Genomic DNA, 17,014 nt, shown 5'->3' on the forward strand with positions numbered 1-17,014 from the left:
TCCCTTCACCTCCCATCTGGCGACTATAAAACATAAAACTATGTTTCCTTAGTACCTAACTGAATTTTAAATGCTATAAATGCCACCTCTCAACATCAGGGAGATGGTTCAGTAATAACACTAGTTGCTCAGGCTGCTTTGGTTGGGACAGTCATAGGAAAAGTTGGGGCCTCCTTGGCTCTGGTTAGCAAATCCCTAGGTCTCTGCAGAAACTACTTATACTGCACCTTAAATTCTAGTCTCTTTCCCAGTGTTATAAAAAAATGAAAATTAGAGCAAATAACCCTAAAAAGGGCTACTATCTAAGGAGAAGGCTGGTAATCCAGACTGGATCATATAGAGGAATCATGACTTGTAATCATAAATATGAGAAGTGGCCTGACATAGTGGGAAGAACAGGGGTATGGAATTAGATGGAATTGGACTGGAATCCTAGCCCTTCAGCTTGTCGGCTGGTTGACTATGCGTGTCATCTAACTTCTCTGAGTCCCAATTTTCCCAAGGGTAAAACAGAGATAGATCCTCCTACTGTGCACTGCTGTTTATATATTATTTGAGGTAATATATGTAAAGTCATTGGCATAATTCTTTGGACATACTAGGGGCTTAATAATTGGAAGCTATGAATAAACTCTCACTTTAAAATATCCCAAATGAATATTCTTTTCAATAGCCCTGAGAGGGCCACTGTGCAGTGTTGTTCAGGTCATCCCAATGTATTGATCATATACTACACAACTTTCGAAGCAAAATGCACGTCAATTCTGGAATCTTATTCCCATTTTATAAATGCAGTAAATTCGGCTTTGAAAGGAATAAAAGATACACCCAAAGTTAAGTAGTAAGTGGCAGAACTTGATCTTGAACCTTAGTGGTTTATCTCCAAAACCATTGTTCTATTTTCTATCCATCCATTAATCCAAAAGTACTTGCTTAATTCCTTGCAGGCATTGTTCTAGGAACTGGGGACACAGCAGTGAATAAAACTGTCATAAAAAACAATAACCTCCCTGGAGCTTACATTTGAGTAGCAGGAAGTAGGTGGCAAACGAAAAAATGCTATACAGCATGTCAGATAGTGAAAAGGATTATGATAAAACAGGGAAAGGGGTAGGGTGTGCGGGGGAGAAGGGAGGGCACCTTCATTGATAAGATGGTATTTGAGGAGGAATTGAAGGATGGAGGGTGGAGGTGGGAAGCAGCAGGTTGATTCATGTGGAATCTGGAGAAAGGACATTCTAGACAGAGGGAACAATCAGTGCAAAGACCCTAAACCCTGCCTGCCATGTTTGGGTACGAGTTAAAAAGTCCAGCAAAGCTGGAAGGCGTGAAGCAGGGGATGAGTACAAAGAGATGAGGTCAGATGGGGGGGTGTGTCTGATGACATAAGTAGAGCAGCCAGGTTATACAGGGCCTTGTGAGCTATCCTAAGGACTGTAGCTTTTATTCAGAGTGAAACATAAGCCACTGAAAGGTTTTAAGCAGTAACATGGGGTTCTGACTTAGTTTCAAGTAGATGACTCTGGGTGTTTGGTTGGGAATAGAGTGTAGGAACCAAGAATAGGAGCAGAGGGTAGTTAGGAGGCTTCTGTATCCAGGCAAGAGGGGATGAAGGCTCACACCAGGGGGCTGGCCATGTAGGTGGAGAGAACCAGTCAGAATCTGGGATATATTCTGGAGGTGGAACCAACATGATTACTAAAACATTGGATGTGGGGTACAAGAAAAAAGGGGAAAGTCAATATGACATTAAAGTTCTTGGCCTAAATAACTGGAAAGATTGGATTGCCATTTAATGAGATGTCAAAAATTTGGAGAAGCAGGTTTTAGAGATGAATTAGCCATTTGGCATCAAAAGAAAATCCAAACACCAAGACTGTTACTCAGAAGAATTCAAGGACCATTATATAATCTTCTGAAATAACTGTAAAACTCTTTAATATAATAATTACTTATTTGGTAATAAAGATATTGATACAGTAAATTCCCCATAAATCACATATGACCTTAATTTAATATTCAAATGTTTCCTTTGTTGAAAAGTTTCAGACTTTTAGGTATTTCAAAGATCATTTGATGAAATCTATCATATTACATGTCTTATAAGATATTTACTTTAATAACAAAATTTCATGTATATTTCAAATATAGACAGAATACAAAACTATAACCATGTAAAATACAGACTGAATCAAACAATAAACATGCACACTTCTTATTCTAAACTGTAGGGTGCTATCCAGTTATAGCACTTTTATTTCATAGAAGAAAAAAATTATTAGACTATATCTGTAACTTCTTTACCATTTCGTAAATAACCGTAGAAGCTTGAAACATTTAAAATATCATTCCCAGGACTTTTCATCTTGTTATGCACAGACTCCATTGTGAAAGAACTGTTGAAATAAGATTCAAAGGATATTATTAAAGATGTATAAAAAACATTTTGAGAAATAAATTGACGATATGACTGCATGACCACTTTAACAAATTTGGGAATTGAACACATTATTTTTAGCAATATCTTTGACATTATTCTCTTTGGTGAATCTTATTTCCCCACTTTAACTTACCTAAAACCCTAACCCCAAATGAATTGTGAATCTTAGTTTACCAGAATTATCTTGTGATCCACTTTTACTGGAGGGGCCTTGCGACTTTAGGTCATGTGATTTGTGGCTAATGTAATAAATTTTTGAATCCTAATATGTTCATAGCTGCCAAAGAATTATCCCCAGGTACCATCAGGACTTGATGAAGACAGGTTTTACCCTAGTCCAGTGATTCAATGAGAGGAAATTCAGATACTATCCAGGGATATTCTCATAGGCAGATAGCTCTTTCCTTAAAATTCAGTTTCATCACACACTCAGTTGTTAAGCATACAAAGATTTCTCCACCTTTACAATCACAGTGAAATGTTAGCAAAATGGCCAAATTTATTGGAAGGATTTGGAGTGACAAATCCAATACACATTATTTTGATTTCCTTAACTATAACATGCAGTCTCCAATAGCAGATCAAATCTGAAATGGCTTATTTAGGGAAGCAGTCTCTAATCCTGACACCTCCATTCAATAATTTGTTTTAATGAAGAATTTTGTAAAGAATTAACTAATGTGTGGCAATGATTTTAAGGCCATTTAATGGAAAGCATGCTGAAAGCCCTTAATCTCCCCTAAAGGGCACCAGATATATCCTTCACATCTTGTATTCAGTATCTGGAACAAACTCAGAATGAAAACCTCTGGCGACAATAACTGAGTCCCTCATCTGCTCTGTGGGATCATGATTATGCTAGCAAATATAAGTTGTTTTCAAGAATTTGAAAAAATCTTGATGATCACCTATTCTATTCATCTCATTTTGTAAATGAGGAAAGCAAGGCCCAGAGGGGCTAAGTGACTAGTCCAAAGCCACATGACTAGTTTAACAACAAAACCAGGGTTCATTCTCAGGTTTTCAGGCTTGGATGACTACAATTTTTTTTTAATCATACCTTAGGTGTTATTTAATTTTCTTAGTAATAGAAAGAAAAGTGCCTAACTGAAATTAAAATACATATATATTATATATATAAATTATAAATATGAAGTTATATATTATATGTGTGTATATATATATATATTGTAATGAGCAGAAGAAAATAGAGGAGAATTAAGTATATGAATCATGGAAATTCACCAGTCTCTGTTTTCTCATTATTAGGGCCACCAAACAGAAAATGGAAAACCCTATAGCATAGAAGCATTGTAATGATAGGGAGCTTAACACTGAATCTACATAATCCATATGGATTTGCTACCAGACTGTAGGTTCACTGAAGGCAGGAACTCTATTATCTAGTACCTGACACAGATATTTGTTGAACTGAGCTCTTACCAAAGAACAGAAATGTCAAGGACTATTTACCACCATGTACTGAGCAGTTCATGAGCACATCTTCTATAAAGGCTTTCTGATGGTTTCATCTCACACTAAGTATTCTCTTTATTCTGACCACCTATAATACTTACCTATACTACAAATGTTTCTCCTTGTTCCTTCAGTGTTTTCTACTTACTTCATGTGCATTATCTTCATCATTTCAATTAGTTCCTACCCAAATGAGAAATTTATTTATATTTCCTCTATGAGCTAGTGCTAAGGACATATTCAGTAAGCACTTGATGAATTGAATCCAATCTTCTAACATCAGACTATGAAAAAGTATATTGAATTTTAGCAGTGCGAGAAGGTAAACACAGAGTCAAGGTTAGCAATCAGGCTCTGGAGTTAGACAGATGCCCAGCCTTGAATCAGCTTGTAAGGCTCTGAATTAATATTGGGGTTGATACTTTCTCTCCATAAGCCTCAATATCCTTATCTATACAATAAGCAAAATAATCGTACCTATACCCCAGCTTTGCTGTGCACATGAAGTGAAATCATGTATGTAAAGGGCTTACATGGTGACTAGTAGATATTAAACACTCAAAAAACAATGCCTATTATTACTAAACTGTACTTTCTATAAACGAATTAATGATAACCTCTTCTATTTTAATATGCCAAAGTATGAATTAAACAGTGGGATTTGAGGTACGAAATTTTCAAATTTTTCCTTTCCTAATGATATACGAAGTATATCATCATAGGCATTTATTTAAATGTTTTTTGTTCATACTTAGTTCACAACAAGTATAATGGATTTCAAGGTGTGTGTGAATCTATCTACTATCGATCTATTGAATCATTCAGCATCCAGTACTGTGAATTTCCTGGCACATGTTATGAGAGCAATGGATATTTGTTGGACGAATAAATTTTAAAACATATAGATTTATTGCCCAAAGTAGTCTCCAATCTCAAAGAATTAAAAGGAAGATTTTCTTAAAATTGTTTTGAGCTAAAGGAGATGTTGCATATTTACTCTTCATCTAAAGGAAGGAAGGAAGGAAGGAAGGAATGAAGGAAAGGAGGGAGGGGGGGGGAGGAGGGAGGCTAGAGAGCTAAATATAACAAATAATGATAATTTTTTTAATGTCATAAATAAGAATAGTCAAAATCTCTAAGCATGTCTTACCTGTCAATTCCACATGCCAGTTCTAAAGGCATGTTAACTAACTTATTAACTAAAAATAGTTTGCTCAATAAGTAAACTATAGTGTTTGGCTCTTGCAAAGAATCAGAATTATTTTCCGGTCTTCTTGGCATCCCAGCCTGATTTGGAAGAGTGGAAGTGTATTTATTTGACAAGTCCAAAACTTTTCTGGAAAATAAATTTACTTTTGAATAGTCTTTTTTCATTTCAGCATTGCATAAATCCCAACCTGGCAGCATCAGTGAGAAGTGATCTTCATTTGAAGCAAGTCCTAAAGAAACGGGACCTTGAAGCTTTAAAATATTGAGATGCTTAATGCAAAGATTGTCTAATTCTTTATCCACTCCCCATGGCAAAAGGCAAGATAGGAGCAATTTAGCTGTGTCTATTGTGAGGTTGGCATTGACTTTTCTAGATTGCTTAAGGTGCATCTTTTTGGAGCTCTTTATTTTCTTCTGCCTTTTAATGCCATCATTTTCTTCTGATAACTTCATGGTATTTTCTCCTTGGGCTGGGCTTTCACTAACAGGCTTGGATTGTGCCTCCACTGAGAGAGGACCACAGGCAGTTTTATTTCTTTTCAGTGTCAGTGTTTTCTTCTCTACTGTGCTTTTGGCTCTTCTCAGGATCTCACTGCCATAGAATGAATTGGAAGGGTCAACGTCACAGATTGGAGTTGGCAGCAAAAGTTCAACAAGGTTTTCCAGATCAAATAGAAGGATATGAAAACCAATGTTACTCCATTTTGTCTTCACAGGCAAGACATTAAAAGGTCCTGAGAAAGACTTGGCATCAGCGACCTAAGGGAGATTTTAAAAATTTATGTGTCAAAGTTCTTATTTTTAAGTGATTTTACTAAAGGTTCCATGATATTAAAATGGCATAAAAAGAAATTAAGTAGCAGTACAACCCAAGGCATTTTAATTTTTTGCCTTAGCTATAAAAATTCCCCTCTAAATTCAACATTCTATATTCTGATTTTTTTGAAAAACTTTTCCTTTCTAAAACTTTCATTTTTTCCTCTAAAAAATATGAATTAGGCCTATAGAGTAAGATGGCATCAGATTAACTTCCTTCCAGATACACTTTCATATCTTCTTATCAATATAGCCATGAAAACATACAATAGGGCAAAAGTGGGTATGAAAATTGAGAAGAACATTTAGAACACCTGCAATAATTTAAGAAGTCTTTTAACAAAACTGGTCTCTCCAAATTTGTTTAAAAATTTTAATAATTGGAAGTAACCTAAATGTGAACCAGTATCAAATTGCTTTTTTTTTATTTTAAAGGCTTGCCTTGTGGACTTGCATTTGTTCTTTCTCTGTCTAAGATGATTTTGCCCTGGATACTGGCATGGTGGGCTCCCACAATTCAGTTATATTCCTGCTCATTTAGGGTGCCTTACTTGAGTACCATATACTCTCATGCCAACCTATTACTCTCTATCCTCTTCCTTGCTTTTTGTTCTTCATAGTACTAATTATTACCTTATATTATATGAAATATTTATTTGTTTACTGTCTATTTTCCCCAGTATCATTCAAACTCCACCGCTGGTGTTTTGTGCATCCCTTTGTTCCCAATGCCTATAAAATAATGCTACTATACGGTATTATTATTACTATACAGTATTATAAATATTTGTTGAATGAACAATTAGTATATATATACAATGGAATATCATCCAAATATCTTTAAATGATGGTGTACAACTATATTTTGGGGGGGAAATGTGTTCTATTAGGCAGGAAAAATCCTTTTTGTAAAACTATGTGTGTGGGACTTCCCTGGTGGCACAGTGGTTAAGAATCCGCCTGCCAATGCAGGGGACATGGGTTCGAGCCCTGGTCCGGGAAGATCCCACAGATCTTCTAAGCCGTGGAGCAACTAAGCCCGTGCGCCACAACTACTGAGGCTGCGCTCTAGAGCCTGTGAGCCACAACTACTGATCCCATGTGCCACGACTGCTGAAGCCCGTGCACCTAGAGCCTGTGCTCCGCAATAAGAGAAGCCACCGCAATGAGAAGCCTGCGCACTGCAACAAACAGTAGACCCTGCTCGCCGCAACTAGAGAAAGCCCGCACGCAGCAACGAAGACCCAACGCAGCCAAAAAATAAATAAAAAAAAAACAAACTATGTACGTATGGATATGTAGATATTTTTAAAGGTTGATATAATACATACATATGTACATATATAAATATATGTATATAATAATATATAACATATAATATATTATGTATTATATATGTTCACTATAATAGTAATATAAATATATATGTGTATTTAGTCACAAGGGACAGATACCAGAATATTGACAACAGTTAATTGGGAAGAGGGGATTAAAATGATGTTATTTATACTTTGGGTTTTTTTTTTTTTTTTTAATTTATGGCTGTGTTGGGTCGTCGTTTCTGTGCGAGGGCTTTCTCTAGTTGCGGCAAGTGGGGGCAACTCCTCATCGCGGTGCGCGGGCCTCTCACTATCGTGGCCTCCCTTGTTGCGGAGCACAGGCTCCAGACGCGCAGGCTCAGTAATTGTGGCTCACGGGCCTAGTTGCTCCGCGGCATGCGGGATCTTCCCAGACCAGGGCTCGAACCCGTGTCCCCTGCATTGGCAGGCAGATTCTCAACCACTGCGCCACCAGGGAAGCCCTGTTTTGTTTTTTTGATTTAGTTTTTTGAAATTTTTCAGTGATGATATATTTTAAAATATTTTAAAAATTTAAAAACCATTAAAAAATTTTAAAGTAAAAAAGCAAAATGGCGGCAACCTTAAAAAGCACATTTTTTTTCACCAATAGGATAAGGGATTGCAAGGCAGAAATAGAGACACAGATGTAGAGAACAAATGTATGGACACCAAGGGGGGCAAGTGGTGGTGGGGAGGGTGGTGGTGGGATGAATTGGGAGATTGGGATTGACATGTGTACACTGATGTGTATAAAATAGATAACTAATAAGGACCTGCTGTTTAAAAAATTTTTTAAAAAGATAAGGGATAGTACAATTATTTTATTTTTTTAAAACATCTTTATTGGAGTATAATTGATTTACAATGGTGTGTTAGTTTCTGCTTTATAACAAAGTGAATCAGCTATACTTGCAAATCAAAAAAAGTACTATATAGATTGAAAAATGGGCAAATAGCATCAATAGCAATTCACAAATAATAACATTCAAAGTAAAATATAAAACATGTTTACCACCAGTGGTGATCAAAAAGTGAAATTAAGATAAAAATACCATTCACTACCTATTAATTTTGCAAAAGGAGTTTCTTACATTATTTTATTTTGTAATGTTTAATACACACAAATATTATATAAACCATACATTTAGTCTTTTTAGGATCATCATGTTGTATACTAAGAAACATGGACAAAACTATAGAGCATCATTATTCATAATTGACCCAAACTAGAAACAACCTACATGTCCATCAACAGTGGAATGGATAGAGACACTGTGATGTATTCATGCCATGGAAAAATATACAATGAAAATGAAAGAGCTATAGACATTTAACAACATGTATAAAATGTATGAATCCACCCATGTAATGTTGACCAAAGATGCCAGACACAAAATAATTAACTGTTAAATAAAAAACAAAAACAAACAAACAAAAAAAAAAACAGGAGCAAAGAAACCAATAGGGTTTAAGGAAGCATTCTTAGATAATAAATCTATAAGGATAGTGATTGCGTTTGGAGGGCAGGGAGGACATAATTTCTGGGGTGCTGAATATTTTATTACTTTATGTAGAGATCATGCAGGTGTGTGCTTTGTGGCAATTTATTGAGCTGTACATTTTTGTCCTGTGTTCTCTTTATTTTTTCTGTATGTGTTATACATTTCATTGTAAACAAATAATGTAACTTAAATGTTAAAGAAATATCAACAATGTGTCACCATCTTGGTTAAAAAAATAGAACGTGCTCTGATTCGATACGCCTGCCTACTGTCAGAGGTTAAATACTATCTTGAATTCCATGTTTATGATTTCTTTGCTTTCATTTAATGTCCTAATCTTAAATATCTATTCCTAATTAATCTATTTGATTCTGCATGTTCTCACTTTTCATAAAAATATGATTATGCTGTTTATAATTTTCCATGATTTGCTTTATTTATGCTGAATTTTGCGATTGTGAGATTCATATTTGTTGATGATTACAGCTGTAGTTCATTTTTACCACTATAAAGTATTATACTATATGAAAACTACAGTTTATTCATTTAAATGGATATTTAAATTATCTTCAAGATTTAGTATTACAAAAAGAAAAAAAGGCACAGTAGATATTCTTCTGGTGAAGACTTTTTTCTGGTGCACATCTGCAAAACTTTCTAGAGTGACGTTGATAATTCATAGGATACGCACAACTTCAACTCTGTTAGATTTTCCCAAATAATTGTATCAATTTATAAGTCTCAGTAGCACTGTATAAAGAGTTTCCATGCTCCACATCCTTATTAATACAGGATCTCATTTTTGTCAATATGGGGATATAAGATGGTATCCCTTGTAGTTTTAATTTTCATTTTTTAAATTATTACCATAAATTATCACTGCAATATTTCATTAGCTTTTCACATTTGTTCTATAAAGTGTCTACCTATGGCTTCTATAAACTTTCTTTTGTCTTTTCCTTATTGATTTTTAGGGTTATACATTCATTCTAGAGGTAATCTTTTGTTGGTTATGTGGTCCAAATACTTCTATTTGTGGCCTGTCATTTCTCTATTTTTAATAGTGTTTTATGATGAACACTGAATTCCTATTTTAATGCTATCAAATTTACGAAATATTTACTTTAAAAATTATAGGTATCCAGAGGATATAAAATTATTTACCTATTTTTTTTCCAAAATTTAAAGTTCCACACAACTTTTTAATTCTTTCATACTTTTCTCTTTCATATTTGTGTTTGGTTCGCAATTGGGAATAATTTTCATGTTTTTTTAAATTTTGACATTTAATTATTCCAACGTTATTTGTGAATTTGTCCTTTTCTCACTGATCTCTGTTCCCTGGGACATTAATCAATTTATCTATGACTGCACAATACTCCATTGTATAACAGCTTCATGAAAAGACTTTAAGAGGTGGTTGGGTAGTTTCTCCTATCCTGTTCTTTTACTCTTTTATATAAATTTGAGGATGTTTATCAAATTCCAGATTATATCTCCCACTTATTTAGACAGTGCTTAATTTCTTTTGATAGTTTTATAATTGTTCAAAATGATGTTTATATTATTTGCCTATAATTTTTAAACTTTCTGTAACACCTATAACTATGGGTCCTTTTTCATTTCTGATATTATTTTTGTTGCTTTTGTTTCTTTCTTGCCAGAAGTTTGTCAGTTTTTATTTTCTTTTCAAAGAATCAACTTTGACTTTGTTCATCCTCTCAACGGAATCATGTTTTTCTTAGGAGATAGTTTTGCTGAGTATACTATTTTAACTTATTCTCTCACAGCAATTTTAAGGCATTATTCTGCAGTCTTCTGGTTTCCTTTGATGTGGTTGAGATCTCTGTGGTCACACAGAGAGCTGATAGTCTGTCACTCCATCTGGCCTTTCTCTCTGCTGCTTTTTAGATCTTGTCTTTAATATTCTGCGTAGAATCATAGAATCACTGTGATTCTTCTAGGTGTGTATGTTTTCCCCCAATCTTTCTTACGTTGTATCTGAGTATTCCTATCCTTCGTTAATTTTGTGAAGTTCTCAGACTTGTCTTTTTGAATATCTTCTCTCTCTAGCCTATTATCCCCTTATGGAACTCTGATTAGCTATTTGTCACTCTATCCCCTTTCATGTTTTTCATCTCTTTGTCTCTCTGTGTCACATGCTGGGCAATCACTTCAGAATTTCTTCTAATTTACCAGTTTTCTTTCCCCCTGTCTCTATTGTGTCATTTAACTTATCCATGGATTTTCTAATTTCAACTTTTACATTTTTCATTTCTAGAAGTTTTATTTGACAAATTGGTCATATTTTAGTCAGCTACTTCTTACTTACATTTTTCAAGCCTTCTTTTATTTTTTTAAGCATACTTATTTTGCATTCTGTATCTATAATTCCAATTTTTGAAACCCTTGTGAATATGACTCTTTTTATTTTGCTGATGCTTTCTTGTTTCCTTATATGTTTTGTAAGTGTGTGTGTGTATGTGTGAAACATTATCGGTGAGAATCCTTTGAGACACGGGTTAAAGATGCATTCTTCAAGAGAGTATTTGTGTTTTTGACTGCCAGGTACTCAGGGGTACCACCAGCAGGTCCCTATTTAAATAAAAATTTTACCTTAAGAGTTTTTCATTCCTTGCAAGTAATGTGAATCCTAACCCTCAACCTGTGTGAAGTTAGGTTATGGTTATCAATTTTCAGGCAAACCTACTTTCCCCCATCCATCTTGGGCTAAAACCAATAGAAAAATCTTTATTATCTCCATTTGTGGAATATATCCCTCACCTTGGTTCACTTTTTCACTGCATATACAGCTCTTAGAGAATAACGGATTTGTGCAATTGTCTCCAACCTAACTTCCCATCAATACGCTGAGCCTGGACATTCCCTCTAATTACCTCTAATTACCTGTGTCACAGTTAAAACCAAAGCTGAGAGAACCCAGAGATTAGCAAATGGTCTTTCAGCTTTCTCTCTACCTGTCTGGATTTGTGTTTTCATTTTATTTTTTACCTCTCAGAGTTGCCTTAAATTTCATTTAAACTAGCATATGTATTATTTTTAAGGATGAATTTTAAAATACCTTATTCACTATTTTTAGAGAATTAATCAGTGCTGTTGTTCAGACTATTAGCCTACAAAGAGACAGAAATTGGGTTTGTAAAGAACACTAAAAATTAAAATACTCAGTTTTGATAACGGAGCAAGAAAATGGGCACTCTCACATACTGCATGATGGGTGTAAGCTGGTATCTCTTTCATGGAAGGCAATTAGCAAAATGTATCAATAACCTTAAACTAGTATATACCCTTGGATGCAGAAATTCTTTTAAAAATAATTTATCCTGGGGTAAAATTACAAAGATGCACAAAATTATATGAAAAAGAATGTTCATTGTAGAATTTTCTATATCAATAAGCTGAAAGTAAATGTTCCATAGTAGAGATTTGGCTAAAACATTATGGTATATGCACACATTAAAATATTAAGTAGATATTAAAAACAGTCCTTTATAAAATACATAATGTCACAGCAAGAGCTTCACATATATTGTCGATAGAAAATATCTAGATTTGAAAAGTAAAGTTTGATCTTTTACAAAATTGCAGAGATTTCTTATGACTCCTTTTGATTATATCTATTTTTAAAACTCTTACAAAAATTTATATTTTACCATACTAAACAAAAGCTGATTTAAAAAAGTAATACAAATTGACAGAGAAAATGTTAATAATAGATATGGCTACCTAAATGTTTTTAACAGGTACCTCTAAAAAAGGAAGTGCATTAATCAGATTAAACTTAAAAGTGTAAGAAAAACAATTACAGCATAAATGACCAAAGGCTAATATTTTAGATATTTAAAGAACTCACAAAAATTAATTAGCCATATACTCAAGAGAAAAAATGAGAAAAGGAGATTAAAAAAATATCACAGAGGGTAATAGTTTTTAAACCATTTTAAACCAAACAAGTATAAAATTTTATATACTATACCAGTTTTGATCCCTTAAATTAGCTAAAATTTTCACAAATTTGTAACAAACAAAAATTACAGTATCCCAAACTGTTGAGTGCTCATTTCAAGGTGAACTCTGATAAGATCTAGATGTCCTTAACATTTTTCAAAAATATTGTGATAATATGTATCAAGAGTCTTAAAAATATTGAGTATCATCTTCCCTAATTGAGATGCTACTTCATGTTCTTGAAGGTTACCATTCCCAGTCCATCCTTTGGGTTTATGCCTGGTTTTCTTTCATTCAGCTGTCATTCAAGAGGTCCTTGCTGAGTATCTACTAAGTAGAACATGGTGTGAGAAGCTGTCCACCCAATACAGAACAAGACCCAACATCTGCATGGATGCAGCTCACATTCTTTACAGTCAGAGGGGAGAGACAGATGTGCCAAGCAATAACCACATAGATTAGATGAGGGCAGTATAAGGAAAAATATAGGAAACTAGAAAGATCTGAAGAAGGCATCTCAGCCTGAAAGATACAAGTAGGAGGCTAAGCAGAAGTGACACCAAACTGAGATCTGAAAGATAAAGGAGAAATGAACTGAAGAAAAGTGGGAGGTCAAGTATGCCAGGCAAAGGGAAGAGAATGGGAAGCCCCCTAGAGTGATGGCTGGAAGAGGAGTGAGAAGGTATGTAGGGATCATGCACTGTGACAGTCTTAGTTTGTCTACAGAGTAGAATACGGGACTGTATTACAGAATGAGACAGACAGGACAGGAGCCAGATTACACTGAAGCCCTGCAAACTGTTGAGTTTCAAATTTACTCAAAGAGCAGTTATGACCTTTGAAGGGTATTAAGCAAGGAAGTCACCTATTCACAAACTATAGCCATGGTTTCTTTTGAACTAGGGGTTAATGAAGCAGGCTGAAGACAGGGTTTCACCCTCCTGTGAACTTCCACTTCCCCAAGCTATAATATTCTCTGGACACAACAGCTAGACCTCCTCAATTACTGGGCCACTCAAAAATCACAGCAATGATTCTAGCAATATACACATTCCCTGGTCTGGTCTCATCTTCTTCTTTTGAGAGCCACACCACCACAATAGGCCCATTGTACTGCTGTAAACAAAAATCCTAAATTTCTGTCCCTAAATGTGATCACCTTAAGCCTCAGGAGCAACTGGATGTTTTACAATATTTTCAAATCATAAATGTTATTCCAAATTTATTTAACATACAACACAGTTGGCTTCCATTTGGAAATAAGTCCATTGGGTGATATGTATAAACCATTGTTATATTTGAATGTACTCAAATGATTAAATGTTATAATGCTAGCCAGTCATCATTGTTTGAGCACTTTAAAATCTTTTAAGAAATAGTATATATATATATATATATTTCTTTTTCTTTTCTTTTTTTTTTTTTATAAATTTATTTACTTATTTATTTATTTTTGGCTGTGTTGGGTCTTCGCCTCTGTGCGAGGGCCCTCTCCAGCCGCGGTGAGCGGGGGCCACTCTTCATCGCGGTGCGTGGGCCTCTCACTGTCGCGGCCTCTTTTGTTGCGGAGCACAGGCTCCAGACGCGCAGGCTCAGTAGTTGTGGCTCATGGGCTTAGCTGCTCCGCGGCATGTGGGATCTTCCCAGACCAGGGCTCGAACCCGTGTCCCCTGCATTGGCAGGCAGACTCTCAACCACTGCGCCACCAGGGAAGCCCAAGAAATAGTATATTTTTAAAGTCACGTCACCAAAGGATTTGAAAAACAATATTTCCCATTGTTTTAGACATAAGTAACATAGAAAGAAAATAAATACCTATAATAGTAATTCCTGGGTTCTAACATATCATGAATTGGGCAACACATAACTTTTAGTAATGTGTAGCAAAGGTTACGGTAATTCTTAAACTTATTTATATTTATATGTTACCTATATACAATATATTACTCAGACAAGAATTCTATTAACAGCAACCTGCTAAATCATGACTGAATGATGTTGTGTAAAAATATAAATGTAATTATATTACTTTTAGAATGATAAAGTATATGTAAACCGTCATTATAACAGGAGTGTTTTAGAAACATTCACCAATCTGGTTACAATAAAAAGAAGTCTAGAATAAATAATTAAATACAAGAGTATTTCATTCAATCTATGTCACTGCAAAAATGTGAGGGCTAAATATAAATTTTAAGTTATTAGTTTACATGTTGTTTATAGAATGCTCTCTGATTGCTTGGCAGATACTTCCCCAAAATGTACTGTCCAGGTTTTGCATACATCAGAAGGTGCTGGTTTTTTCCCCAACTTCACATCACGTTTAGTCTTACTCTCTGACATTCAGGTTGAGGCAAGAGTGGAGGTATGGTTTACAATCAGGACAGCAAGAGGGTGGCACTAAAGAACAATGGTCCATTCCAACCTCTGAACTTTGTGAGGCTGGGGAGTAAAATGGTACTGATGTATCTACATGTGAATGCTCTAAACAGCAGGTGGGGAGTAGAAAGAGGCACACAGAGCTGAGCTCTTTGTCTGAAGTACATAGATTTGGGGAAAAGCTACTGAGTCAGAAAGTCTACAAGTAGAATCCCAGATGGCCAGCAGGCAGAAATTATTCTTCTACTATCAGCAAGAACACAGAATAAATGACAAGTAAAACTAAAGTTAACAACACAAAATTCAAACTCTCAACAACCCAGTATACATGTAAAAAAGAAAACCAAAAAAGACCCAAACGTTCGGAGGAAAACAATGTAAAAGCTGTGAAGGTATAAGTCTAACATCTTTATAAAAAAAAGTCTATTCACTTATTTTTTTCTTCATCTTGCTGTGTTCAGCTGTGCCTCTTCTTTTCCTATCTGATTCAGAAAGACAAAATGGTTAAAAAAGACTGTTTTTACCTTCTGTCTTTGAAGGTGGAAATACACTGTCTAACAACATGTTCTGATAAAACTTCTTCCTGAAAACAAATTGAATCCCCCACTGAGTTTGTTTTGAAAGAATCTGACCTGCCCAACCTACCACAAATACAAAATGCATCTGGTAAAACTGATGCTTAAAATTGCACTCATCTGCTCACTCTTGTGATTTTGTGCAATAATACCTAGTACAAACATTTAAATCCTAAGTGAGAAAACATATAGATGATAACTGGCAAATATTTTAGATATTTAGTTTTGTTAGAGCAAGAAGAATTTAGAAATGATTTAATCTGACCCCTTCCCCTTACACAAGGGAAAATGAGGGACAGAGAAGTAAAGTGATTTGTTCAAAGTTACCCATTTGGTAAATAGCCAAGTCAGGATTCTCAAGTCTGTTTTTTTCTATTCTTCAGATGATATTATCAACTTAGATTTTTCAAAGAATGGAATAATGTTTTTTATTTATTGTTTCTAAGATATACCGAGGGTCCTCATTAGCTAAGCATTCCTTTTATGAAACACCATATTCACTGAGATGTATAAGGAAGAAAAAGTCATCATTATATGAAAATATTTACTAATGAGCTGATCATTTATAAAATTAGTACCCAAACACTCCTCCCTTTCTAACAACCATCAGTCAGGTTCTGACTGATTATCAAATAATGCAATCCAATTGCAAAGTAAATAGCAAATACTGTTAAAAATGCAGGATTACACTAAATCCAGACAGGGATGTTGGAACTGAGTCAGATCCATTGTCATTGACTAATAAGAATCCAGCAGAGAAGACCAGTTAACAACTGAAGAAGAGAAAATTAATTCAGATGCTTCAAATGACAAACTTGTAACATAAAATATATGAGAGGCCTGTGAAACACTTGATTATCTTTTTTTTTGTTTTGTTTTGTTTTTGTTTTTTTGTTTTCACTTGATTATCTTTTAAATGCTTTTCTAAAATAACTCTGTATTATTCAATATGAAATTCAAACATGAAGTAAAAGGTAACATATTATGTACCATACAGTTTAATTTAAAAAAATACACAAAACAAAACACATGATTTGTTCTAAAGAAGTAGTATATATATAATTATAATCATAATCTAAATTTTGTTAAATATAATATAAATTACATTTTAATAATTTTAACTTTATTTTTAGTTTAAAATAAATTTTTTTTTCGACCTTTTTAACAGCTAACTCAACAGATTAACCCGTGCTTTACAATCCTCCTGACCACTGGTAGGCTATGTTCTACTTTCTGCCTTCTAATCACAGGAACTATGATGTTTGCTTGTCGGTACTTTCACCTTTTTGTTCTCAATATTCTTTCCCA

The 17,014-nt window shown here is 34.5% G+C and overlaps 1 protein-coding gene and 1 long non-coding RNA gene across 6 annotated transcripts in view; one reads left to right on the top strand and one right to left on the bottom strand.

The window, feature by feature from the left end:
• The window catches only part of LOC309654339, a 1,078,238-nt gene that overhangs the window by 945,106 nt on the left and 116,118 nt on the right, over positions 1–17,014 (top strand). The gene's annotated exons all lie outside the window — the stretch shown is intronic.
• Positions 1–17,014, bottom strand: part of WDR72 (WD repeat domain 72) — a 193,288-nt gene that overhangs the window by 82,097 nt on the left and 94,177 nt on the right. For all 5 annotated transcript variants that reach the window (XM_082445137.1, XM_082445136.1, XM_082445138.1 and 2 more), the window contains 2 exons: positions 5,067–5,884; positions 2,305–2,396 (listed from right to left, as the gene is read on the bottom strand). In XM_082445137.1, the coding sequence (XP_082301263.1) occupies positions 2,305–2,396; positions 5,067–5,884 (910 nt within the window). The remainder of the gene's footprint in view (positions 1–2,304; positions 2,397–5,066; positions 5,885–17,014) is intronic.

This window comes from Balaenoptera physalus (assembly GCF_965194825.1).
Source record: "Balaenoptera physalus genome assembly, chromosome: 2".
Lineage (NCBI taxonomy): Eukaryota > Metazoa > Chordata > Mammalia > Artiodactyla > Balaenopteridae > Balaenoptera > Balaenoptera physalus.